This window comes from Mesoplodon densirostris, chromosome 14 (assembly GCF_025265405.1).
Source record: "Mesoplodon densirostris isolate mMesDen1 chromosome 14, mMesDen1 primary haplotype, whole genome shotgun sequence".
Taxonomy (NCBI): Eukaryota; Metazoa; Chordata; class Mammalia; order Artiodactyla; family Ziphiidae; genus Mesoplodon; species Mesoplodon densirostris.
Window position 1 is genome coordinate 71,996,480 of NC_082674.1, and position 27,019 is coordinate 72,023,498.

The window sequence follows — 27,019 nt, forward strand, 5'->3', positions numbered from 1 at the left end:
GGACACTGTGCTACAAACTGGATATTTAAAGCTTACAGATTACAGTTAATTTATAGTGGGAAAAATAATTGAAAACAATTTCTTGGATTTTTCTTCAGTCTGAAAAAGATCCTATTCTGTTTTCTTCTCTGTGAGTGTCTGACATTAAAAAAAAACAAAAACCTGATAGGCTGTTAATGTGCTAGAATTTTCATAGTTACCTTGCTCCTTCAGTTTAGCAAAGAATTATCTTTTATTAGAAGAGCAATAATGAAAAAAATGTGTGCCTTAATCATTCAGATTTGGTGGAGGGAATATTAAAAGTGTGTACCACTAAGACAGTGTTTAAATGGAAAATTGTTTTAGCCTGAAAGTCAGACATTATTCATTTAAACAGATTTTTTTTCCTGCCCCAGAAATCACATAATTAAGAAGATTGAGACAGAAAATGAAGTCAGAGTCAATGGAGTGAACAGTTGGAATGAAGGAGATGCAGATAATGACTTGGGTTTTGTGGAGCCGGAGCCCTTCTTCCCAGGAAGGAAACAGAACGGAATTCCACATCCCGGAGATGGCAGTGCCGTTTGCAACGGACACACTCATAGCTCTAATGGTGCCTTAAAGACACAGGACTGCCTGGTGCCCAGGGGCAGCGGTGTTGCCAGCAGCCTGTCCCCCGACCCTGCCCATGAGGAGGAAGCAGCCGAGAGGAGCGGCGGCGGCTTCAGAGACCGCGCTGTGCAACAGTCCCAGCAAAGCACCAGAAGCACAGATGCTCCGCGGAATCCGCACAGAACTAATTCCTTCTCCCTGTCACCTTTGCACAGCAGCACTCGAGTCAATGGTGCTCACCACTGCACTGCTCAGGGGCCTTCAAGCACAAAGAGCACTTCTTCCGTCCCTTCACCGAGCGAGGCGGCACCCTCTGTGCCACCCAGACCCTGCCACTTCATCTCGGACTTCTACTCGCGCTCGAGACTGCACCACATTTCCACGTGGAAGTGCGAGTTGACTGAGTTTGTCAGTACCCTGCAGAGACAAAGTAGTGGTATCTTTCCAGGAAGGGAAAAGTTAAAAAAAATGAAAGCAGGCAGGTCTGCATTTGTTGTAACTGACCCAGGTAGATACTTACTAAAATCGTTTTCTTAAGAAACAATCATGCTTGATCATTTTGTTCTTCATCTGTCACTGGTATTCTGGTCAGTACTAAGGTCTTGTAACATGGAAGTCTTTGGGAATAGCAGGTTATGTAAGTAACAGTGAGTGTAACAGATGATAGAAAGCTTTCTTACTGAAAATTTTCTACAAAATTAGATTTGAGTGTGGCTAAGTGAACATTTTTAGGTAATTTAAATAGTAATGAGGTTGGGATTCTGAGCATTCATTCTTCCTGTAGACATTATCAGTTGTTGAAGTTTTGAACTGTAAAATATAACATATTTTATATTCAGTGCTTAAACTCCTGTAAGAATGAATTGGTTTGGTAAGAGTAACTGTTAATTTTTAAAAGCTTGCGTCATAATGATTTATCAATAATTAAATAACTTTGACATAATAGCTATTATAGTGGTAAGCTTTTAGTGAGATTAAGTATTTTCACATATAAGTAGGTTGGTTAATTGTATTTTGTTTTTTAAATAGTTTTCTTGTCATCAGAAACAAACAGAACCAACAATAACAGGCTGTATTTCTGTGCCTGTCATTATAAATTGGTATCTGGTTTGAGGTTTTAGTTGCTTTTTATGGATTACATGGGCTCCCCCTGGGGCGGGATCTCAGAGATTATCTAGCATTACCCTTTAATTTATGGCTGTGGAAACTGAGGTGCAGAGAGAAGCTCATGGTTCTCTCACAATGTGATAGAACCTCTCCATGTGGGTTTTTTCTGTTATGTTTGCTGTGTTTGACGTATTCCAAATGCTTTTTGTTATTTATGAGATATTTCAAAATAATGTTATAGGTATTAGATTTTCCTTTTATCATGCCTTGGCCTTGTTACCTAAAGGTCGTTTAATTTTGAAAGCTTCAAAGAGCTATTATGGATCAGTTCTATGAATGGGAATAAGATGAGAGATTTTTATATTGTATGAAAGCATTCAGTAGGCTTTTAGTGTATGCATTCTGTATGACTTGAATCTTTAAAACCATTATTTTTGAGTTGTTTACATTATGTGTGTATAATACTTTTATACAGCAGACTTATAATTGTTAAGATTTATTTTATAAATGATTTCTCGAGGAAATATAGAGGGTAGCAAGGAAGTCCCTGGCTTTGGAGTTAGATAATAGCCTGAGTCCACATCCTGCCTCTGCCACTCTTACGATGCAGAGCATGTGAGTTCACCTCTCTGAGTCTGTTTCCTGTCGGCACACAAGTGATAGTACAGGCAGATAATAGGAACAAAGGTCCGGTGCCCTGCACCTAGTGAGAACAAGGTAAACTCTTTCACAATCACAATTTGGTAAATGGAGTTGTCTCAACATTTTGGGGAGTAAATGTAAGTTTTTGGAAGCCTGTTACGAAGATTAACCTCAGTACTGTTATTCTTAAATCTAGCAGAGGAAAATTCCTTTATGAGGTCATCACTTTTTAGAAGTGTGGTGGCTTATGGGGCTCTAAAATTAGACTGCCTGGGATTGAATTCCAGCTCAGCCTCTTACTGGCTGTATGACTCAAGTTATTAATCTGCAAAATGGGGATAATAAGCTTACTTCTCTCATAGTGTTGTAGTGAGAATTTAAATAAATTAATACATGTAAACCTCTTAAAACAGTGCCTGGCACCTACTTAGAGCGCGCTCAATAACAGGAGCCGTTTTTACTGCTGTCTTACCAAGGACTGTTGTTACTGCATAGAATAGTAATCGTCTACAGTGACTTAGGTCTGTGGAACTAAATATATGAAAACATCTTTATACATGTTCATAAACCATTCAGCCCACAGAAATAACTTGGAGATAAGCATTTAGACAGACTTTTAATTAGAGACTTGTTAGAATATAGACTAGGAAAACATGATGTCTTCACAATTGATTTTAAATTCTGTTTGGAAACTAAATTTGTACCTCTGAATTATTTCTAGAGCCAAAGAAACTGAAATTTGATTTCTCTTGAGGTGATAGAAGTAATCTATTATGGAATCTGTATTTTTTAAAAAACTTTATTCTGCTTGTAAGCATTTAAAAATGTAATTCTAAAATTAACTAGACCTGATTTTTTTTTAAATATTAAAAACTAGTTTGGGGTTTGAACATTCTGTTTTTCCTTCTAGGAAATATGTCAGTATTGAGTTCACCCAGACATCAGAGCTGTATAATGCATGTTGATATGGATTGCTTCTTTGTATCAGTGGGTATACGAAATAGACCAGATCTCAAAGGTCTGTATTCTTGTTTATGTATTAAGAAAACTGATATACTGTTATAAACATTTATTCTGTGGGGTCACAAAGTATTCTTTAAGAAATATTTATTCTCATTTTCCTTGGCAAAATCAATTCCTACTTCCAAATTTTCTGGACTCCATTATCAAGAAAGAGAGGGAAATTAGAAAAGTTGTTTCCTCCCTGTAGAGACCAGGCCTTTAGGGAAGAATATTCCTCTTCAGCTGAACATCTAAGACTAATGTAGATAGGGACCTGCTTTGGGCATTCTCTATATTTTTATCTATATTTATTATTACTTTGTCAATAAATGGAGATTTTATGGTAGCATATGTCTTTGCAACTTGGGTCACTATGCTTTCTTGAATGAGTAACTTGATTAACTGTCCTGATGCTAGGGAACGTTCCCACTTTTTGGTTGTAGGATAATTTTGTATTATTGAATATTGCTCAAATATGTTGTCATCTGTGCAGTCTTCGTTTTAATGGAAATTTTAGGTATTTGTGACCTAGTCAATACTTCTGAAAATATTTATTCTCGATTTTTGAGAGTTCTGTGCCCAAAAGAGATAGCTATTAGTACTATCTTCTGAGAGTGAATTTTTCCCTTAAGGAAAGCTTAGAAACTGCTGGGGTTAATACTAGGGCTTTATTTTTATCACGGGCAGTTGCTGCTTCAGTTCTGATAGGAGTGTTTAGACTGAAAAGAGTTGGTTTTAGCCCATGAGTGACTTTTTTTTTTTTTTTTTGCGGTATGCGGGCCTCCCACTGTTGTGGCCTCCCCCGTTGCGGAGCACAGGCTCCGGACGCGCAGGCTCCGGACGCGCAGGCTCAGCGGCCATGGCTCACCGGCCCAGCCGCTCCGCGGCATATGGGATCCTCCCAGACCGGGGCACGAACCCGTATCCCCTGCATCGGCAGGCGGACTCTCAACCACTTGCGCCACCAGGGAGGCCCTATGAGTGACTTTTTAATGCTTTTTTTTTTTTGTCCTCACAACAAATGCATTCAGTGAAATATGTGCGTGTATATATATATATACACATGGATTATTCATGCTGTTGCTTTACACAGAGTTATCTTGTAAGTTAACACAAACACATATAAGGAAACGATGCATGAAAGATACTATAACTAAACCAAAAATTTCGGGACTATATATACTCACCTTTGATTATATAGTAGGTCAGATTGTGATTCCTCTACATATACATTTAATTAGTTTTTTTTCTTGCTGTAAAAATAAAGATTAGTTTAGATGTTACCTTACTTTTCTGATACCAGAAATATTAAAAATCTAGATACAGTTAGTTTTTCTTTCTCTCCCCACCCTACCAGTATAAATCTAGGATCTGAGTTGCCTGTTTTCTACTGTAAGAAACCAGACAAAAACCATAGAAAGCTGTGATAGTGTTGCTTTTAAGTTGAATAAATGCATCAAAATTGTCATAAATAGTTTACTTTTGGGGGGGTACAGAGAAACTTATCAATAGATGAGTTTTGCATAACTTCAAAGATTTTGGCTCTTTTAGGGATTAATGCCTAAGTTAAAGCTAAAGAGAGATGTCATATTTCTTGAGTGTCAGTGTTCCTGTACTTAGCTTTTTTTCTTTCCTTACAGGAAGGCCGGTGGCCGTCACAAGTAACAGAGGCAGTGGCCGGGCACCTCTGCGCCCTGGCGCTAACCCCCAGTTGGAGTGGCAGTGGTACCAGAATAAAACCCTGACAGGCAAAGCAGGTACAGATACTGAGCCCTCTTTGAAGTCAGAGTGCTCCTGTTGAAGACTTCTGGATTTTGCTTTGGTATTGTTGTTACAGAGTTAAAAGCAGAGTTGAAGTAATTAGCTTTTTCATTCAAGGGTTTTAAGGGTGTCAGTGACATCTTAAAGCAAAATCCGAAAGCAGTACAAATGGGTGGTTTATAGTTACGCTTTGTTGAATTGGATAACGCTACTTTCTTGGGAAAGAGAGTGAAGAATGTTTTAAAAGGTGTGATTAGTTTGCTTTGTATAAATTTAGATTGGGGATGAAAATCATGGACATCGTTCTGTGGAAGCCTCTCCAACTTGAAAGTTGGTCACGGATCTCAGTAAGGGCACTAAAGTTTGTGTTGCTGAAGATGTGTATGAGCCAGTGGAGTGAGAAACAGTAAGGCTTTAATTTACTGGAATAAGAAGATAAATGCCAGCAGTCATTCCCCATATCTTTGTTGAACCTATTTCATATGAGAAACTTCTTTCTTGCCTCTCTTAATTTTGACTATTAATAAACAAAAATCATAAATTATACTAATCACAGTGCTGTTAAGATTTTCATGTTTCTCCCCACCTCCCCCATTAAATTCCCTGAGAAATATTTGCTTAGAAGTGAAATTATTTGGCATTGATCAGTTTCCCCATGGATGTCTGGAAAGCCAAAATTTTTTAAAATAAGTTTTTCAAAAAAATGTTAATCAGGAAATAGAAATTAGATATGCAGTAGAATGGAAGGCATGCAGTTAAATTTTGTCCCAGTTATTTCAGGTCTCAGGTTTTCAGTTATAAAACTTCGGGCTTATTTTAGAAATGCTCTTAATGAAATTAAGACAAAAGGAAAGCCGGTGGACATCTCTGAGAACCTTCTTGGGATTACATTCCTCTTGCTGGTTGTGGTCATTTGTTTACACGCTGTAGGTACAAAGGAAAATAATTATAGATACATCTTTATGCTTCATGTGTACCTGTATTCTGCAGATTTCCTAAAGCTTTTCCCGGTCATTAAATCTTTTAAGAGAATTTTTAGGATTCTAATGTTTTGTGTGAAGTGAGTAGGTGTTGAGGTTAGGAAATACTGAGCTTGTTGAGATTTAGTTATATTATGGTATTTGACACTATGGGTAGTTTCTTAAGTATTAGTAGTTTGGTTTTGTGGAAGGTTGGTTTTTCTTTTTGTCTTTTCTGTGTGGTATTATTTTAAAGATGAAATCTAAAATTCTGGAAAACAAATAAGTAGCTTAAGGGAATGCACAGTACTTGTCACGCATTGGGCACTCAGTAAAATATTGGATGAACATTAAAGAGGGAAGGATAATACCCTGTGTATACCGTTCATAGCATCTCTCGTTACTCGGTGCTCAGAGCTCCTCCCATGGGTGGAATCTTGTGTTTGCACACGTGTCCTTACTTTACAGGCTACATCGACACACTCCTTAGAGCAGCAGAGAGCTGGTCCTCTTACGTCTTTCCTCGCATCACAAATGATCTGACCATAAACAGTTTATAAACAGAACCCTGGCATTGGTTACTTAATTGTGTTCATCCATGTAGCCCCTGGGTTTTCATAACATTGTAATGACCTTTTATAACTCACATTCCCTCTGCCTCTAAGTGTGAGTGGTAAACCAGAAGGTAAATATTAGGAAAAGTATTGAAATTTCACTTGCCGTTGAAAACTGTCAAAAATAGATTTTCCTGTCACTAGAAAAAGTGAATATGATACTTTGTATTTTATTTTATTTTATTTATTTATTTATTTTTTCCGGTATGTGGGCCTCTCACTGTTGTGGCCTCTCCCGCTGCGGAGCACAGGCTCCGGACGCGCAGGCTCAGCGGCCATGGCTCACGGGCCCAGCCGCTCCGCGGCATATGGGATCCTCCCAGACCGGGGCACGAACCCGTATCCCCTGCATCGGCAGGTGGACTCCCAACCACTGCGCCACCAGGGAGGCCCGATACTTTGTATTTTATACTCTTTCTTTAACTTGGTATCATTCACTTTAATGTACGTCCTAAGCCTTTTGACCCATTAGGATCTTACCAAAATATTTGCTACATATCACATGAATAGATTGTCCTCTGTTACAAAGTTTGGTTGCAGCTAGGCTTATACTTGGAACTTGTTTTTTCCATGCTTTTGTTCGTTCCTCTTTCCTTGTTATTCTCTGATCTTTCTTTCTCTGGCTCCTATTATTAGATATGACACCAAATTTTAAAATATTGAGGATCAGTTTAGGAATTAGAATCTTTGCCTTCTGTACAGTAGCTTTTTAAAACAATTCAGTTCTAACGTTTTGGATTGTACGTCTAGGCAAAGTATTAGAACAAATAGCATCTTTAGCCCTTTATCGCAACTTAGTTTCTTACTTGTCATATTCAGAGACTCTTTGTCTAATCAGACCGGTGTAACCAGGGCTCTCCATCCCTGGCTTCTTTGGCAGCTGCTTCCTGAGCAGTACTTAGCAGCGAGCCTTCTCATTGACGATCTTGAATTTGGAATCCGTTTATACTCAGAATTTCATGGTTGGGGCCTTTTTTCCCTTCCTGAATTCCAGAATGCAGACGTCTCCTATCCCTTCAACAACTTCAGTGTTCATTCTAAAGAACGACAGTTTTTAAAATCGTGTTAGTCATAGATTTATTCTCAGCGATTTCTTTTTCACAGACTTGGGTCCTGGCCTCTGATTTCTCCAACCGTTCCTCCACATTCTCCATGTGCCCGTCTAGTTTGTCGAGTTTTGATGAGCAGTTCTCTACTTTGCCCTCCAGTGAGGACAGTGTGTCCCTGCATTTCCCTGAATCTCCCATGAAGCAACTCACTCCGCTCGTGGAGGGACCACGCACCCTGCCGCGCTGTGGACCAGGTCAGCCCGCCCAGAGGAGAGAACACGAGGTGCCACCCCAGGCAGGGCGTGGGAGCAGGGACCACAGACACTGTTCTCACCACAAGCATGACTTTTCCATGATTTTCAAAAGAAGTTCTTAGGTTGTTTAGCCCTTTGAATATAAGTCACCTAACTCCCCATAACTCACAAGGCATAACTCACGGGTGCACCTTTGAAAGGCAGCTGGCTGTGGCTGTTCAGGCTTCAGCTCTTCTTTTTTGGTTTAGTAGCAGCCCCTGTTGAACTGTGATACTGACAGCCCCAAAATTCTTACAGATTTTCAGCTTAGAATAATGGACTATTAAAGCTGATATTTAGCCTTCCAAAACCCTTCAGAACACTGGGCTGTCTGCTCTGTGTTCTGTCTTTAATTTGTCCTAGGACAGCTTCTGTTAGTCACAATGTATCAGAAATCATGGCTCAGATTGTATACTCTGCTGATTTTATTTTGGATGCAAGTGGAATTTGACCCCATTGATATGCCAATCCTCAGAGTTTGATTTGCACTTATACTTCGTATGTATGGGTGCCAGAATCCAGAATTGCTTGTGTGGGTTTCATAGTTGGGTGAAAGATGATGATTACTGAGGTCAAACCAGGAAGAGTTGTTGCAGCTTGTAAAGCCAGACACTCTGCCATGTTTACCTGCTGGTGCTTTACTTGGCTGATTTTTTTGTGGAACCTTATGTCTCTGAAAGAAATAGATAAATGCTGGGTTTGTTAGTTACGTGTTGTTACACTGTACTCTAAATAGATTTGTCTAGAATTAGCCGAAGTGCTATCTTAGTCTTATTTTACTGATTGTTTGTTCAGAATAGTAGAACTATGACTGAGAATAGATGTTTTTAAAGCATATTCTTCTTGGAACTCAGTAGTATCCCAAGAGACATAACTGAAGTTGTGTTTTAATCTGTTTCTCACTTGCTAGTGACGTTACGCGATGTGCAGTCTGTAGGCTTTCTAGACTGAGTGCCTTCATATTCTTGCGTGAATCTGTACATTTGGTTTGGATATAAGACGTACTTGTGAGCTCTACTCTTTAGGCTAGAGTTGTAGTCTATAAAGCAATTGATAGTCTCATCTCACTGGAATGTTTTTAATTGCACATGCATTGTTAAGCCAAAAGTAGAATTTCCTGAAAGGGGGGATAATATTGTGAAGCTCTTTTACCTGATGTGTTTTTAAAAGAAAAAGCTTAGATTTAGGATGGACCTTCTTATGGTATATGACCTTTTATTTTTTTTTTTTTTTTTTTTTTTTTTTTTTTTTTTTGTGGTATGCGGGCCTCTCACTGTTGTGGCCTCTCCCGTTGCGGAGCACAGGCTCCGGATGCGCAGGCCCAGCGGCCATGGCTCACGGGCCCAGCCGCTCCGCGGCATATGGGATCCTCCCAGACCGGGGCACGAACCCGTATCCCCTGCATCGGCAGGCGGACTCTCAACCACTGCGCCACCAGGGAGGCCCGGTATATGACCTTTTAAATTATTTTTTGATCAAATGACTTGTAGGAATTTGATGTTTGTTGAAAATGTTAATTAGCTTTAAGTTTTGCAGATAGTTTTTAAGAAACAGCAAGAACATTCAGAGAAATTTACTATATTTCCCACTAACTGTTTCCCATTCCAGAGAGCTGTGTCATCCTTTTGAGGCTGTAGGAGGGGGTTTATCTTCCTGATCACTTTTCATCCTTGTCCATCTCAACAGACTTAAAGGGATATTTTATACTTATCTTTTGGTATATGTTTTTTAAAACGATTGTTAAAACAGAACTCTTTCGATTTATTTTAAGTTTATGTCTGACTGCTGGTGAAGACTATACTGGAAGCAAACCATTTTAGAGTTATAGATTTTCTTTTATTAAATAAGGGGATAAATGTCAATGGAGATAACTATATTTGGAATTTATTGAACATTTATATATGAAAGGACTGGTAAACAAATTTCTTGAATGCAAGTTAAGGAAAATCAGTTTTTAACTCACAATCATTAAATTTTATTTTTAAAGCAGAAATACCAGATTCATCAATGTGGGAGAACCAAGATTCCGCACAAACAAATGGAATTGATTCTGTTTTGTCAAAGGCTGAAATCGCATCTTGTAGTTATGAAGCCAGGTATGTAGAAATTAAGGGTGTTGTAATACTTAATGAATAATTAATTTACTTAATCATTTTTATATAATCTTTTGAAGTGGATTTAGACATACTGGTCAAGCCTATGATTTAAACGTTAGAAACATGTTATGGAAAGAAATCTTTCTAGCCTTAATCCCTTCAGTTTCCTTTTCTTTCCCTTCACAAATGCTAGATAACTTTAAATAAATACCTTAGTGTCCTGATGAACCAGTGGGTCCTATGGTGGAAACCAAAAGAAGCTGGACATTGTCGTTTTTAAACCATTGTCTCTTGAAGTATAGAGTTAAAGAATTAGATATTTTTGAATAGGAGAGGGGCTTAATGTCATCTACTCTGATCGTTCCCTTTTAGCACCGGGAAAAATCCCTTGTTATTTAAACCTTCTAATAGTATTTTTTTTAAAGTTATGTTGAAACTTGATTGCCTGTTAAGTTATAACTAAACAGTTCCATGATGGCGTGACTAATCATCTCCTCACTTAAAGTTGCAGTGTTGTCAACCTGTTAGCACTAATCCTAATTACAACCAGCTGTTTCAGTACTAGAAGAAACAGACATATATATCATATGTTCCTCATACTTTAAAAAAATTAATCGTTTTTTAAAACTCGATTATTATAGTTGTAAAAATGGAGTAATAATGAAGTGATTTTTTTTTTTTTGTGGTACGCGGGCCTCTCACTGTTGTGGCCTCTCCCGTTGCAGAGCACAGGCTCTGGACGCGCAGGCTCAGTGGCCATGGCTCACGGGCCCAGCTGCTCCGCGGCATGTGGGATCTTCGGGGCACGAACCCGTGTCCCCTGCATCGGCAGGCGGACTCTCAACTGCTGCGCCACCAGGAAAGCCCCCTGAAGTGATTAATTTAAAAGAGTATTCTTTATTTTTTCTTTCTTGATAACTGAACACAAACATTTTTACCTTTATAGCACAGCAAGCATTTATTTACACATTGTTGGCAAGTGTTGAAGTATTTACTAATTATAGAAACAGAGTCAAGTCACATCAGCTACATTTTTCAGCCTTGTTTTTTAGATAGTGTCTTTATGGCTTAGTCATTCATACTTTTTTTTTTTTTTTTCTGCGGTATGCGGGCCTCTCACTGTTGTGGCCTCTCCCGTTGCGGAGCACAGGCTCCGGGCGCGCAGGCCCAGTGGCCATGGCTCACGGGCCCAGCCGCTCCGCAGCACGTGGAATCCTCCCGGCCCAGGGCACGAATCCGCGTCCCCTGCATCTGCAGGCGGACTCCCAACCACTGCGCCACCAGGGAAGCCCAGTCATTCATACTTTTAAAAAATTGAGATATAATGGACATGTAACATTAACCGCATACAACGACTTGATATATATAACATTTTACAGTCTTGATTTAAAGTTGGGGTTATTCAAGCAAGTCCAGTCTGAACAAAAAGTATCTTAACGCAACATCATCTAACCAGAGTAGTTTGCTTAAATCTTGCCTGTTATTTTATAAAAAGGATATTTAAGAAAAAAGGATTATACTCAAACATGCATAATTATAAAAAAAATTTTTATATAAATTTATTTATTTATTTTTGACTGTGTTGGGTCTTTGTTGCTGTGTGCAGGCTTTCTCTAGTGGCGGCAAGTGGGGGCTATTCTTCGTTGTGGTGCACAGGCTTTTCATTGCAGTGGCTTCTCTTGTTGCAGAGCACAGGCTCTAGGAGCGTGGGCTGAATTCAGTAGTTGTGGCTCGTGGGCTCTGGAGTGCAGGCTCAGTAGTTGTGGCGCACGGGCTTAGTTGCTCCGTGGCATGTGGGATCTTCCCGGACCAGGCCTCGAACGCTTGTCCCCTGAATTAGCAGGCGGATTCTTAACCACTGTGCCACCAGGGAAGTCCGTAAAGTATTTTAAATTATTTTCTGTTTATGACTTGTCAGACTTTTACTCCTGAACTAACTTTGCCTTTCTCACTGACAGAATTATGTTTTAATCTTTTTCATTGTTAGTTGATAATGTAGCCAAGGAATTGAACCTTACTTTAATGAAAGAGATATGTCAGATCTAAATACATTTTGCATTATTATGTTTTTATTAGCACAGGCAGTTTAGAGCTGATTTTACGCTGTGCTCAGTAGGCTAGTCTTTTCGCCCTGCTGAGTTACAGACAACGTGCTTATAATGACTGGGCATCGTGTCCTGTATCTGGAGGGTGTGATGAAACCCAGAAACACATGCTCAGTCTTTGGATTTTGCTGTTGGTGAAACGGAAGCACCGCCTTTCTGTACTGCCTCTGCAGGATCTCCCTTCTCTCCCGGCGGCCCAGGTTGGACGCTGGCTGGAGAGTGAGCACCAAGGCCACCTCAAAGTTAGAAGCATTGCCAGCGCCTGGTGGCTTTCGAGTCCAGTACCCACAGATATGTCTGGGCTCCGGGCCTCTGTTGGTGTTTGTATGGTGCCTTTGTATTGTACCACAGATGGCTATTGTCAAGCTGAATGTGTTACAGAATAATTGGGGTGACGATATATGAGGGCCAAATGCTGTGTAGCAAGCCATTTGAGTGTCGCTTAGAGGGCAAATGTTTATTTTAAGGAGATGCAGAGAGTGATGAAAATGAATTTGTTTTAGTTGGCGAAGAAAAACATGAAACCCACAGCAATGGGGTTTTTGTCCTTTAATTGTAATTTTTCATTTTCTAGAAGGCTATTCCTAATGAAGGTCTCTTGAATACCCTTTTGTTTTGTGGCTATATGTAATAGTTATATTTTCCTTAAGTGAGAAGGTTTTTTTTTAAATAAGTATATTCACAGTTGGATCACAGAAATGTTTCTGGGCTTGGCGTGGGGACTGTATTGTGGGCGCGGTCATCCCACCTTTAGGCACTGGTGAGTTTTCAGAAGACACAGACTTTATAATAATGGGGTCAGCAAAGGATGGGATGTGAACATGAGACGGTAGACGTCAGGAAGGTAGAATGCATATATGTAGGTCAGAATATGTGCTCATACTTACCATAGAGAACCAGCTTTATACATAGTAAGTTAGAAGGTGAATAATGTAGATGGATAGGTAATGATATACAAATATCCTAGAATCATAAATTTTTAAGAGCAAATCATTTCTAAACCTCTGTTTTCACGTGCTTTTGTAAGGCCATTTTACAGTCCTTAATTAGTGGTATGGATGTCCTTTGCTATATTGAATTGACAGTGACAGTGATTTACTGGTTACTTTTTTTTAATGTTGTCTGATGCAACACCAAATACCGTTGTCTGAGCATATAGCACGTGGAAGAAGGAGTGTGCTGCCTTCACTGGAATCCTGGGAGTCAACCGTTTCTGCAGCTTACGAAGTACTGGTAGTCTTTGCCGCCTGCGACTTCATTTGAGAGGAATAAATGTCACTGTAGTGAAGTTATTTCAAGCTGTTTTGTAATTGTCTTTACTCATTTATCTTATTTTATTTTATTTTATTTTTTTGTCTGTGCTGCATGGCTTGTGGCATCTTTGTTCCCCAACCAGGGATTGAACCCGGGCCCTTGGCAGTGAGAGTGATGAGTCCTAACCACTGAACCGCTAGGGAATTCCTACTCATTTATTTTATATGAAACAAGTCTAATTTCCCAACCACCAACTCAAGGTCTTTTGCTTCCCTTAGTTATGGGAAGCCTCTGAGGTTTACCCTTTTTTTGTTCATAACTTCCTTACAGTGTCTAGTGATCCCTAAACATTTCTCTGTGAGGTGTAGGTATGCGTGAGTACGTAAGTTGATGTATTGCATTTTTCTAAGTAATATGTCCCTGAAATCTTTTGTGTAAGTGAACAATTTGAAAACGAATTGATTGTAAATACAAGAGTATTGTGCTTACAGGAATTATGTAAGACATTCCTTTAAAAATGAATACTTAGCTTTAATGTGTAAGCTTAGCTTTGTTGCACGCTGAACCTCTGTATCTGGCACTCCTGGGACGTTTGAGCTTGTTTGTGCACGTCTCTGCAGACTTGTGAGCTCCTCCGCACACACTTCCCTGCCTCACGAACCAGGTCCGTCACCTTGAATCCGTCCTCCCCTAGGCCAGCGCAGGTCACCCTCATGGATGTCATGGGATACGCTGTACTCACATAGTGCCTGAGACATAAACTTTTGTTAAATGAATGAAAGTGTTGTTTTCTTCACCATGATTTGTTAATCATCTCTTCCTTTACTGTCATTTTTCTCTCTTATTAGATATTTCTCATCTACTCTGGGCTTTGCCATCTGATGATCTATTATTGTTTTTATATACATTAAAAATGCATGTCCTTTTGCATTTCTTTCATCTGAATGGCTTGGTGGAGTCTTTTCCTTCTTGGCTCTCACTGGTGGTCTGGGATGGGCAGGCACCACAGGCCTCTGTGCCACAGGGCACACCTCCATACTGAGTGAGCACTGAGTAAATATTTATTGGGTAGATGTATCAAGTAACCATTTGATGTATTTACACCTATGAGTATGTAATCTGGGGAAACACTGCTTATTATTATCTGCTTGTGTTTTTACTGTAAGATTTTTTTTTCGATTCATTGCATAGTAGTAACATGGAATTGTACTCATTATGTATAATTCCATAATTACAGTTTTGTGCTGAATGCTCCAAATTACCACAGGTAAGTGGGGCGTGGAGACACGCAAAAGATTTGAAATTTACCATTTTCAATTAGGTCCCTCAAAGTTCTGGAACCCTGGCCCCTGCCCAGAGTGATGTCCCACCATGTCCAATGCTGTTGGCATCTCAGCCACTGTGGAGCCACTGCAGGAGCTTGGAATTGGTCAATTGGGAATTGGGTGGTAATAGGATGAGTACACTGTGTCTGTCTGTCGCATAGCGCTGTTTTGTGTGGTTCTGCTGTTTATATTCTTTGTCTTCGGGGGATTGAGCCCTGGCCGAACTGGGCCACGTGTGAGGGGAAGCAGACCGTTTTGACAGCACGCTCCTGCTCTGCGGTGGTTGTGGTATCACCGGCGTGTGGTGTGCTGGCATCTCTGCACAGGCGCCAGAGGTCTGAGTCTCAGGAGACGTCTTCACAGAGGCAGGAGCCAAACCTGGCCTTTGAATAACGTACTTGGGCACATCTGCACATGTCACTTACACGCATCAGACAATCTTGTCAGTTTCCTTTTGGGGGGAAAACAAACCTGTAAGTTGTCTTAATGCCTGTTTTTTTTAACCCCTCATGAAAATGGAGTTAAATGAAAATTGTGTATCAGTGGCTTGGGGAGATACTACCAGTATTTGATACTTGATTTGGCATTTAAAAATTCCTAGTCTAACCTCCACTGTATTTTGTTCTTTCTCTAGACAAGTTGGCATTAGGAATGGAATGTTTTTCGGGCAAGCGAAACAGCTTTGTCCCAACCTTCAGGCTGTCCCCTATGATTTTCACGCGTATAAGGAAGTTGCGCGAACGATGTATGAGACGCTGGCCAGGTACGTCGTGTGCTGCGCTCACGCTCCCGCCTGCTCCTTTACTGCTTCTACCTAATGGTGAAGAGGGTACGGTTTCCCCAGGCCTGTCGGGGGCACTTGTGCTGGACGCTCCTCTCTCCCGGGAGCCTGCTCCTCTGCCTGCTGGTGTCACGGCCCCTCTCCTTCCCACGAGCACCTCCCGGAGCAGGGTTCAGGCCTTGGGGACGTGTTTGCACGGCTGGGATTGTTCAGCTGCTCCCTGGCGGTGATGTTGGTCTGATTCGGTGCCTGCATGACTTCTCGTCAGCGGTTCCAGGTTTCCCTCCGTGGAACCAGACAGCTGAAGGATTAGAGTTTTTAACCTGGTTATTCTCTTTTATTATATTTGAATTATGGTTTTGTTTCAAATGAGAACTATACGTTAACAAGTAGAGACTTTGTCAAACCCTGTGTCCTCTAAAATCATTAGGGATGCCAAAAGTTAGTTTTGATAAAAGGTTCTAGCAGTTCAGCTGGCGCTTGCACAACTTGGGGTGGTGCGGTGCTGTCCTCCGGGCGGCGGAGGGCCGCGTGTCGCGGCAGCTGCCCTCTGCGCCCGAGGCACCTCCGTGTCGGTGATCTCGTAGCGCTCCAGTGTTCACTGCTGACAAAATCCAGGCATACGTGGTCCGTGCAGTCCAAACCGCTGTTGTTCAAGGGTCAGCTGTAGTTTCAAGGTGGGTGATTAGTTGGCTTGAGAAAAAGAGATTAATTTTTAGAATATTTACAGTGTAGGTATGTTGAATGTTAATTCAAAACTCAACATTTTAGATAAGTATACGTCAGGCCGTGTATGCTCTACAGCTGGAGCTGGCATATTTTCTCCATAAAAGTCCGGGTAAGGTGGTCATCCCAGCTGCTCAGCCCTGCCGTGGACGGTGGCGGCAGTCAGACGAGGTGCGGGGTCGGCCCTGCTCCCTTCAGTCTTTATTCACCAAAACAGGCCTCTAGACAGCAGACCAGGGTCCGCCAACCCCTGGGCTGTGTTGATGTTCTGAGGGAGGCTCTTGCCTCCGTCTCCACTTCTTCCCTCCTTTCTTACGCGTTACTTTGAACACCTGTTCATGGAGTGTCTACCAAGTGCAAACCACTGTTGATGCTGCCGGTCCTGTGAGAGTGGAGTCGGATCCAGGCTCTGCCTTTGAGGAGCTTACTTTAGCAGGAGAGAGAAGCACAGAGGGGCAGGTGAAGTTGTCTGGCATCAGTCTGTGGACTTAGGGCTGAATGACGAGCCAGTTACAACCACAGCCCCAAGGTGGGAATGTCAGTGCTGCAGGTGGAGAGGGTGCTTTTCAAGTCCCGTCCCAAAGCTGCGGCCAGTAGCAGCGCCGTGTGTGGGCTGGGAGCGGGTGGCCGAGCTGGGTGCCGCGTGTTCTGGTTACGGAGGCCCTGGAGTGGGCAGCCAGCCTGCACCTCAGATCGGGGGGTTTGGCGGATGCTATCGTATAATTTTAGTGGGTGGAGGAGACACTGTTAGTGGCACGTGGCTGTTGTCTGGGGAAAAACATTCCTTGTTCTCCTTCCACCTTTGGAAATCCTGCCTCTGCTTCATATTCTCCATGCCTCAGAGCAGCTTCCATATCAGGAATACCCTTCTGCTCTTGCAGATTTCTCTCTGGAGTTAAACCTAACAAAACACTCACTTCTTAAATGATTGTTGATGGTAATTAATCTGATTCGTAACCTACAGTAAGGTGTAGTGAGAGGCAAGGCCTGGCCCTCCTGGTACTTTACCAGGTGGATTATTGAAGATCCATTTCTGGTCCTGAGGCCTCTGCTGGCCTTGTGGTTCACATATTTAATTAGCATCAGAGCCACATGGTGATTCTTCTCTTCCTTTTCCTCTTCTATGGAGAATTGAAACAGTCCTTTGTGTGAGTAGATCATGACCAAACAACAACAGAAATCAAAACCCGAAGTATTTCCACGTGCAGGGAGTGTTGCTGGTGTCCTTCTGGACAGGCATCTGGGTGATTGGCCATCATATCCTACTGTATCCTGGGCATTTTTGTATAGGAGACTGTCAATTGCTTGTTTGATTTGTGTGATTTTTCTGTTCCTCAAGGATTCTGGTAAATCGTGTTTGAACATTTTTGAAATTAAATGTTGTGACAATTCCAGTTCACTTACTACTTTTCAACTATTCAGAGGTTTACAATGGTATTCTCAGTATAGGGAAATTGAAATGGTCATTTCTGTTGTATTTTGGGTAGTTAATATGGAAAAAAAGAAAACATTGATTAACTTTGCCATTAAAAGTTAAGTGAGTAAATAGGGGCGCTTGGGCCAGTTCAGTTAAAATGCTAATATTTTTAGCATTTTAAGTCTTGTAAGGAAATGTCAAAGAAAGATAGGAAAGCCTGTTTTGCCACATGTGGCTGCTTGATGTTAAGCTGTGGCTGTGATTCGATGCCTTTGCTCTGTGTTGGCAGCTACACACATAGCATCGAAGCTGTCAGCTGTGATGAAGCTCTGGTAGACATCACTGAAATCCTCGCAGAGACCAGACTCACTCCTGACGAATTTGCAAACGCTGTCCGCACGGAAATCAAAGACCAGACTAAATGCGCTGCCTCTGTGGGAATCGGTCAGTAGCCAGCGTATCTTGTACTACTCATTTTCCTCAAAGCAGTGCTCTGGGATCGTTGAATACCGCTTGATTTTTAGGAGTGATTTTTAGGTTTCGTTTTTATCACCGTACCGCGTAGGTCTCCCACTTCTGAAACGGTTCTCGGCATGGCTCACAGTTGGGCAAAGCATGAGATGAAAGTGTTGGAAACGTAAGTAAATGATTGATAACATCTTTGGAATAAACAAGTTGGAATATTTCTTGGTCTTCAAAAATGGGGAATATTGGATGCAATGTATGTCAACAGTATTTTTTTTCAAGTGAACAGAGGCGAGGTGTTTAAGGCAGTGCAGCGTGAGTGGGGTTTGGAGTTCCGTGCTGTTGCGTCTTGTGTTAACTCAGTTACTTTCTGAAGCTTCCTGGACCGCTCAGCCAGCCCGCTCAGCCAGCCCTGTCTTCACTCTCTCGGGGCCACAAGTTGCTGTTACTGACTCATCCACACACACCCCCATTATCCCCTCCCCCCAGCCCTGACCTGTTTTGTCTCTAAGCCCAGTGTTTGCTTCCTCAGCCCTTCCCATCATCGGTCCTCCTCTTGTCGACTCTCGCAGCTGTGTGCTCTGGAGCCCCCTCTGTCACCCTGAGCTTCCCCGTGTCCCTCCCGTCTGAACGAGCCCAGTGCCTCTACCCATAGGAGATCTTTACCGCGTGCCTGTCCCGAGAGGAGGGCAGGGCGTGCAGCCCCACGCAGGGCCTCGTGCGGGAGCGCCACGTGCAGGTCTGGAGGCAGAAGCAGGAGTGAGGGGAGATCCTCGGCCAGAGCCTCTCTTGGGGTCTGTGTGTGAGTTTGATGAGCCTCTCTTGGGGTGTCTGGCGTGGGTGTGAGAGGCGCACCCCCAGGAACTTGCTTGCTGTCTTTAGGGATTAACCAGCCCTGGGAGGGCAGGCGCTCCCCGTCGGAGGGATTTTTAAGATGTCAGAACGTCATAAGCTGCAGAACATACAGAGCATGAGGAACACATTCACAGCGTCACTCCGGTTACGGGCAGGCTGCCCTTTGGCTCCCTGATGTGCGGCCTGCACACCCTTCTCAGCATTCGTGTAGGACTTGCCTTCTGGAGTCCACTGTCAGGCACAGGTTTAGTTCTTTGTTGTAAATTGTATTTATTTTAAATTTACAAGTGGGATGACATGAATATGTCCTTTTAAGTTCAAGCACTTAATTAAGACAAAAATCCCAAATGATGTTTCCACTTCTCAGCCCTCTTTTCTTCAGAACTCACCACTTTTATCATTTTAGTGTGCCTTTCCAGTACTTTTTCCTTCATGAATATCTATACATTTATCCTAGGAAAACACACTGTTTTTAATGTAAGTCTCCTGTAAAACTAAGATATGTGCTTTATAGAAGTCTTCTGTAATTCGTGGAGATTTTATTATTTACACAGAACTTCATCTGACCCCATTTAGGTATTTCTCAGATGCCTGATACCTTCTCGGGCTCCAGTAGCCTTCTCTCTGCTCTGCGTTAGTTGTCTGTGTCCGTTCACACACCTTGGACCTCACTGTCACTGTCTGTCTTCTTTTTTAAGATGCTCATACCCTCAGTTTCTACTCCACATGTTCTCATCATACAGTGAGACATCTGGTTCTTTGGGCTTCTCCTCCCCAAGTCCAATGGCATTTCTTTGGCCTTATTTCTACCCAACGTGGATCCATTGGTTGCTAAAATGAGGGACTTCCTTGGTGGTCCAGTGGTTATGACTTTGCGCTTCCACTGCAGGGGGCTTGGGTTCGATCCCTGGTCAGGGAACTAAGATCCTGCAAGCCACATGGCACGGCCAAAAACAAACAAACAAATAAACATTGGTTGATAAAATGAACTGATTGCTGATCATTGCCCACAATTCCTATAAACCTCCAGTCTTAGATTAGGACTGTTTTCTCTATTCCTTTACCTGGGTAGGAGATGTTGAAATGTCACGTGTTTTGGAACAGAAGGTAACATCTGTCCAGGAGCGATGCTGGTTATAATCTGTAATACTTAACAGAATCCTGCCAGTTTTGTACTGTGTTTGAAATGATCAAAGTTGCCCATTATTTTCATTTTCTTTAGAAATTTGATAGGTAACCTGCCTGTAGATGTCTTTGTTAAGAAATTTTGAAAATAATTGTGAATATTTCTTGAATGACTTCTTTCTTTCTTTCCTTTTTTTAAAAAAAAATTATAGGTTCTAATATTCTCCTGGCTAGAATGGCAACCAGGAAAGCAAAGCCGGACGGCCAGTACCACCTAAAACCGGAAGAAGTGGATGATTTTATCAGAGGTCAGCTAGTTACTAATCTGCCAGGTAAATACAAATCGTTTCTTTTTAACTTCTATTTATTATAAGTATTCATTAGTGCTTTTCATAGATGTAAAACGTTTCTTTCTTTTTTAAAAAATGAATTAAAAAATTTTAATCTTTTATTGAGTGCCATGGGAAACAAAATTTAGAACTCCACAATGAATATCCTTTCAATTGATTTATCAGAACCTTAATATAACATTTTAGTTTTGCCTCTCGTGTGTTTTACTTTTAAGTGTTTAAGTATTTCTCAAGTGCCAAGATGAAGGAATTCTAAGAAGTCATATTTAAAAGAATATGATGAAATTGACTTTTGGTCCTTTAAGTAAATCACAATTGAAATAGTGTACTTCTAGACCCAAGATAAAGTTTTGAAAATCGATTCCCCTATTTACAAAATTGTCCTTCCAAACTAGTGATACTTTTCTGAGTTTACTAAACAAATAGTTTTAAAAGTAGAAAATGTATAAACCATATTAGGAAGAAGAAAACCTAAAATGAAGTATTGTATTTTGTTAACTCAGGTTGAAGTAAAATGTCCAAAAAGGCATACCTTGCTCACCTAACGCACAGGATGGTTAGTTATTTTACTTTCTTGTGTAGTGTGGCTAGCTAACCTAGCATGTAAAAACCTTTCTCTTTGGAGAAATCAAGTATAATTCATTGTAACTGGAAAATGGTTGCCCTTTTGGGGCCTTGAACAGATGTAATTTTTGTGTGTAGGGCAGTTCATTTCACAATTATTAAATATTTAGACTTGCTTTCTATGGTAGGTACCTCTTTCTAAGAAATTTCTCTGAGCCATATAGTAATCCAGGATACCATTTCAGATCACCCTCTCCTGTTTTTGTAAAGCAGCCTGCGTTAGCTTCACAAAGCTCCCAGGTGTTTGTGGTGGGAAAGTTCAAGAGAGTATACTTTTAGTGAAAGGTTTTTTAAAATTCATTTGTTGTTAAAGGTTTTAACACTTTTAACAGTGGATTTAGTGGTATTTTTAGATGCATGTTCTTAAGCCTAAGAAAGGTATATCTGAACTTAGAAATTTCTGTTATAGGCCAAAAATATTAAATGACCCAAAAGCCATTTTATGATGGGTTAGTTCTGAAGCCTCCTGACTCCCTAGTAAATAACATCCAAGAATGTGGTAGTATCAGAAATGTGAAATATGACATTTTGATGGTCAGTTTGAGGTGAAATTTGAAGAGTAACCTTATAAAATCATGCTAGCAAATTACCTTATTAGACCACACGATTTAGGAGTTTTAATAACATGTCTTATTGCAGTTTTATATAAGAAGGAACCAGTGTTTTTAAAGTGCATGTGAAATTTGAGTTCAAAGTTATCATTACTTTGGCATCTTTATTAGTTTGCTGAGGCTGCCATAACAAAATACCATAGACTGAGTGGCTTAAACAACAGCAGTTTATTTCCTCAAGAATCCTAGGGACTAGAGGTCCATGAATGAGCTGCCAGCGTGTTGGGTTTCCCCTGAGGTCTCTCTCCATGGCGTGTAGGTGACCGTCTTCTCCCTGTGTCTTCACTGGTGTTTTCTCTTTGTGCGTCTGTGTCCTGATCTCTTCTTATAGGGACACCAGTAATATTGGATTAGGGCCCACCTCTATGACCTCTTGTTACCTTAATTACCTTTACGAAGGACCTTTCTCCAGTTACAGTCACATTCTGAGGTACTGGGAATTAAGATTTCAGCATAGGTATCTTGAAGAGACACAGTTCCGTCCACAGCACCATCTTTATACTGCATCATTTTTGTAAGTTTTTTTGTGTGTGTTTGGTTTGGTTTTTTTTAACACAGAAACAGAGAGGTTTTAGTTTTAGTTCCTTGACCTAGTCATCTTACCTTTCACCTTCATTTGCTTCCTGGCTGGAAGGACTTTACTTTTTGAAGGGCACGTGTGGGTTTACGTGTCCTGGTTGAGTTCTTAGGCACAGCCTTGAAGTTCCTAAGAGAACCTTGAAATCTGGGGGAGATGGGGGCGGCCAGGATCGGCTTCCTCTGGCAATCCACCTGCTCCTCTCTCCGTCAGAACCAGCTTGTAGCCTGTGGCCGCCCAGAATTGTTGGAGAGATTTTCATGTGTAAGACTACTGACTTTTATAAAAATCCCCAAATTTATTGTCAGGAAGATATAGAACATTTCAGTGTGTAAAACGTCAGCCTTTTCTGTTGTTACTCCTGCCCTGGGATGGTAGTACAAGCTGTCCCTTTGAAAGCAGGCTCCACATGCACGCGGGAACGCTGTGCGGTGGAGGGGCCCGCTGAGTAGTAAGTTCTGAGAATTCTTACAAGAAGGAAGCTTGTTCATCTTTGTTAAAAGTTTGTCGTTTCCCAAAGATAGTTGAAGATGAATACATGGTGACTATTAACATTTTGTGGCACGTGCTTTGAGTAAGTTCTGCTCTATAACCAATAACCAGAAGCAGGTCCAAGTTAAAGGCGCCTCCCTCCTTGTCCCCCACCAGCCGCCTCTGTCCCTGTGTGCCCTGACCGGTGACTGAGCACACGGCGTGCCTGGCACACAGCACACAATCGTTACAGCCGCGTAAAAGGGGAACACACACTAGTAAGTTTATGAAGGCGCCACAGAGTAATGACTGCATGTTGTGCTGGCATATAAATGACCCAGCGAGATCTGTTTAGCTAATGAAAGAAAGGACTGTCCCCAACAACTGTTTAAATGCGGTCACTCTTTCCACGGTTTCTGTGGCTCTTCGCAAGGCTTTTCACCCTGGCTTGTGGGATTCTGCCCCTTGTCCATCCTCTGCTGGGTGTGTGCACCCACTCTGAGGTTTCCAGCTCTTTCTTCTCGTGTCAGATAAGCACCGCGGCCGTGTAGGTGTACATGACCATCTACACTGTCCTGATATGGGAGCCACTAGCCAAGTGGAGCTAGAAAATTTTAGGTTAAATTAATTAAAGATTTAAATAAAATTAAAATTCATCTTCCCAGTTGTACTGCCCACATTGCAGTCAGTGCTCAGTTAACCACGCGTGGCGGGTGCCTCCTGAATTGGGCAGCACAGAAGAGAACGGTTCCATCACCACAGAAGGTTCTGTTGAACGGTGCTAACTTAGATGGCAAAGGTTGATTCTTTGGAACTTGACTTTTCTGCGTCTCTGGACTGTCAAGGTCCGGGTGCCGGGAGGAGGCATTCCTGGCTGTTCTTAGTCTGGGGTCGTCGTTCCCCTTCAAGGACAGATGCCACATCTTCGTCCAGTGGCTTGACTGGCAGCTTCCACAGCTTCATTTTTCTTCTCTCCTTCTCAGAACCTTGGTTCTACGCTAGCACATTTTCCTTCGTGGTTCCCTTTCTAGGTGGCTGCACTCAATTTGATTCTCAAGACCCTGTTACTTCCTCCTTAGAGGGGCCTCCTTTCCTTAAACACGCTCACACGAAGCAATCAAACTAGCACCCATTCGGGGCCTTGGTGCTGATTCCAAGCTAACTTTCCCCCCCTGTGCAAACGTCGTAGGGGTTAGAGGTAGACCATCCATGCCTCCTTCTCCCACTCAGCTTCAGGCCATTCCATTCCATTAGATGAGCTTGTAATGGAGAGGAACCTCTCTTCTTCCCTAGAGGGACAGTTCAGTTAGATTAGGTTGATCGTGGTTAACTTGGTGCTATTTAATGTAATCGTCTTTCTTCTGTACCTCTTAGTGAATGGTAATTGTGTTCTGGTATACTCAAGAGACTCTCAAAATCTACAGGTTCCCCCTGCCCATCCCAATACACACAGTTAATGCAGGATTATTGCCTCTTGCTGATTTTGCAAATCAGGGAGAACAGATCGGCTGCCCAGGTGTGTCAGGGAAAGAACATGATCACATCTTGAGGGTGGGGAGTTGGGGCAATGATGGGACGGAAAAAAATAGAGACAGAAAGCGTTCCCTGAACATGAACAGCTGCGTAGAATGTCTCTCTGGCTTTGGCCACCCTCGTATCTGATTTGTCCCTTTCGTTGGGTTCCTCCTCCCCATCTTGAAAAATACTCCAATAGGTTTCACTTAGAATTTCGTCGTTTTTTGAATGGTCTTCCTCTGGAGGGTTCTCTTGTTGTTAACTTGGACTCCGCTATTCTTGCTTGGTCTCTGTTCTGACTTGAACTTGAAAATGGCACAAATGGGGTACAGCACCCTTAACACCTTTCATCTGACTTCCATTAGGGGACAGATTTTCTTGGGTTAAACTTGTCTCTCCCACTTCTGTGGTCACAGACCTTTTGTAAAGTTGACCACCTCCCTCCTAACCGTGCCTCTGTGTAACTGCTCCAAGAGGTTCTCCTGGCAGAACCTGGACAAGAACGCTCCTTCCCCCACTAGGGCCACTCAGAGAACTGGAGCTAGAAGTGACAATAACGGTGACAGGTAGGCGACCCCAGACTCCACTCTGAGCTCCCTGGTAACATCCTACGGAAGGCCAGACTGCAGTCTTCCTCACTGATGGACAATACTGATCTCATGGTGTGGAGACCATTTTTTTTTTTTTTTTTTGGTTTTTATTTTTGCGGTATGCGGGCCTCTCACTGCTGTGGCCTCTCCCGCCGCGGAGCACAGGCTCCAGACGCGCAGGCTCAGTGGCCATGGCTCACGGGCCCAGCTGCTCCGCGGCATGTGGGATCCTCCCGGACCAGGGCATGAACCCGCGTCCCCTGCATCGGCAGGCGGACTCTCAACCACTGCGCCACCAGGGAAGCCCTAGACCATTTTAATAAGAGTTTTAGTTCCCCCAGGTTACTCTTAAATCGCTTTCCCAGACACATGTACCTTCGTTAAGCTTTTGGGCACATGGAGAGCAACAGAGCTCGTGAGCATCCTTTGGGCGAGGCTCCAGCCTTGCATCTTGCAGACGGTGACGAGGGGCTGCTGCACGCTGGCCCAGCTGCCGGACACCGACTGCCTTTCCAGGGAGATAATCTTTGCTGGTAAAAGACATCTGTGTGTCCTCCCCTCGCTGCTACTTTGCTCAGGAACCTTCATCCCCACGTCACTTGTGCCACTTTGTCCAGTATGAGAGCAAGTGACGTGGGCTTGGACGTCTGTCATGACTTCTTGTTCTAGTTCCCATTCAGAAAATGTGGCTGAACCATTGAGAAGTTTGGCCCTCACCGAAGTCATAGTAGAATCCCTAACACTCCTGAGTCTCCTAGTATGTCTGTAAGTCATACTATAGACTAGCTTAAACGAGTCTGTAACTTAGTTGATTTTGTAAATAAGATAGAAAACTTTTTTACTCAGTAATAAATAAAAATCACACTTTTTGGAGAACTTACTTAGTCATACACACTTGAAGAGTTCTGGTTCACCTATAGGTAGAGTCCAAATTGAGAAGTAGCTTCTAGGAATAACTTTACTAGTATGATTTGCACCAACCAAAAAAAAACTTCTTAATCTATGAGATGCTTCAGTTATGTCACTTCAGAATTTTAAGGGAGATTATTTTAAATTAGTTGTTTGTGCATGAATAGTTATTTCATAATGCTCAATTGTTTTTAATAGCTTATATGCAGAATTAAAGAACTGTCCCTTTCCTAGGAGTTGGACGCTCAATGGAATCCAAGTTGACATCTTTGGGAATTAGAACTTGTGGAGACTTGCAATATATGACCATGGCAAGACTCCAGAAAGAATTTGGTCCCAAAACAGGTCAGATGCTTTATAGGTTCTGCCGTGGTTTGGACGATAGACCAGTTCGAACTGAAAAGGAAAGAAAATCTGTTTCAGCTGAGATCAACTATGGAATAAGGTTTACCCAGGTACTGCTCTCTTCACAGGTTTTACCTTATATTCTTTATATTTTCACATAGTCCTGTCTCTCCAACTAGACCATAGACGCTTGATGCTTGAAATTCAGTCTTAAAACTCTTGCCGTTCCCAGAACCGGCAGAATGTCTGTTTTTAAGTAGACAAGAGCAGGGCACTAAATCATACACACGTTTAATATTGAAAGTTAATCTACTTGAGAAGAATTGTTAGGCATGTAGGAAAATAACACGGAGGGTATTTTTTTACGTTTGTCTTTCTGTAGCCAAAAGAAGCAGAAGCTTTTCTTCTGAGTCTTTCAGAAGAAATCCAACGGCGGCTTGAAGCTGCTGGCATGAAGGGTAAACGCCTGACTCTCAAGATCATGGTACGGAAGCCGGGGGCCCCTGTAGAAACTGCGAAATTTGGAGGCCATGGAATTTGTGATAACATCACCAGGTAAGCTTACCTTATAAAGGATATTGGATATTGATGTTTCAGTGCAGGTTATTACAATTAATGGAAAATGAAAAAAAACAAGAGTAGGAATTTAAAATCTGCAAAACGCTGATGTTCCTGGACGTTCTGCAGAGCCAGGTCTCAGCTCAAGGCTGTCAGAACTACGTTGACTTGCCAGGTTCCAGGCCAGCCTGTCCGTGTGTCCCTGACCGGGGCAGACTGTTCTTGGGGTCTTGAGTTCAGTGCAGGGACAGAAAGGGAGGCGGTTGTGGACTTATTGGAAGGGTTCTGCAGGGAAACGTCAG

At 42.1% G+C, this 27,019-nt stretch overlaps 1 protein-coding gene across 10 annotated transcripts in view; it reads left to right on the forward strand.

Annotated features, from left to right (window-relative positions):
• The window catches only part of REV1 (REV1 DNA directed polymerase), an 82,180-nt gene that overhangs the window by 44,670 nt on the left and 10,491 nt on the right, over positions 1-27,019 (forward strand). For 7 of the 10 annotated variants that reach the window (XM_060117171.1, XM_060117173.1, XM_060117172.1 and 4 more), the window contains 9 exons: positions 396-1,099; positions 3,251-3,358; positions 4,983-5,099; positions 10,006-10,114; positions 15,433-15,561; positions 18,012-18,166; positions 20,380-20,499; positions 26,049-26,269; positions 26,542-26,714. In XM_060117171.1, the coding sequence (XP_059973154.1) occupies positions 396-1,099; positions 3,251-3,358; positions 4,983-5,099; positions 10,006-10,114; positions 15,433-15,561; positions 18,012-18,166; positions 20,380-20,499; positions 26,049-26,269; positions 26,542-26,714 (1,836 nt within the window). Of the gene's footprint in view, positions 1-395; positions 1,100-3,250; positions 3,359-4,982; positions 5,100-7,817; positions 7,980-10,005; positions 10,115-15,432; positions 15,562-18,011; positions 18,167-20,379; positions 20,500-26,048; positions 26,270-26,541; positions 26,715-27,019 lie in introns of those variants that run through there. The other 3 variants (XM_060117167.1, XM_060117174.1, XM_060117175.1) reach the window with 3 other exon arrangements.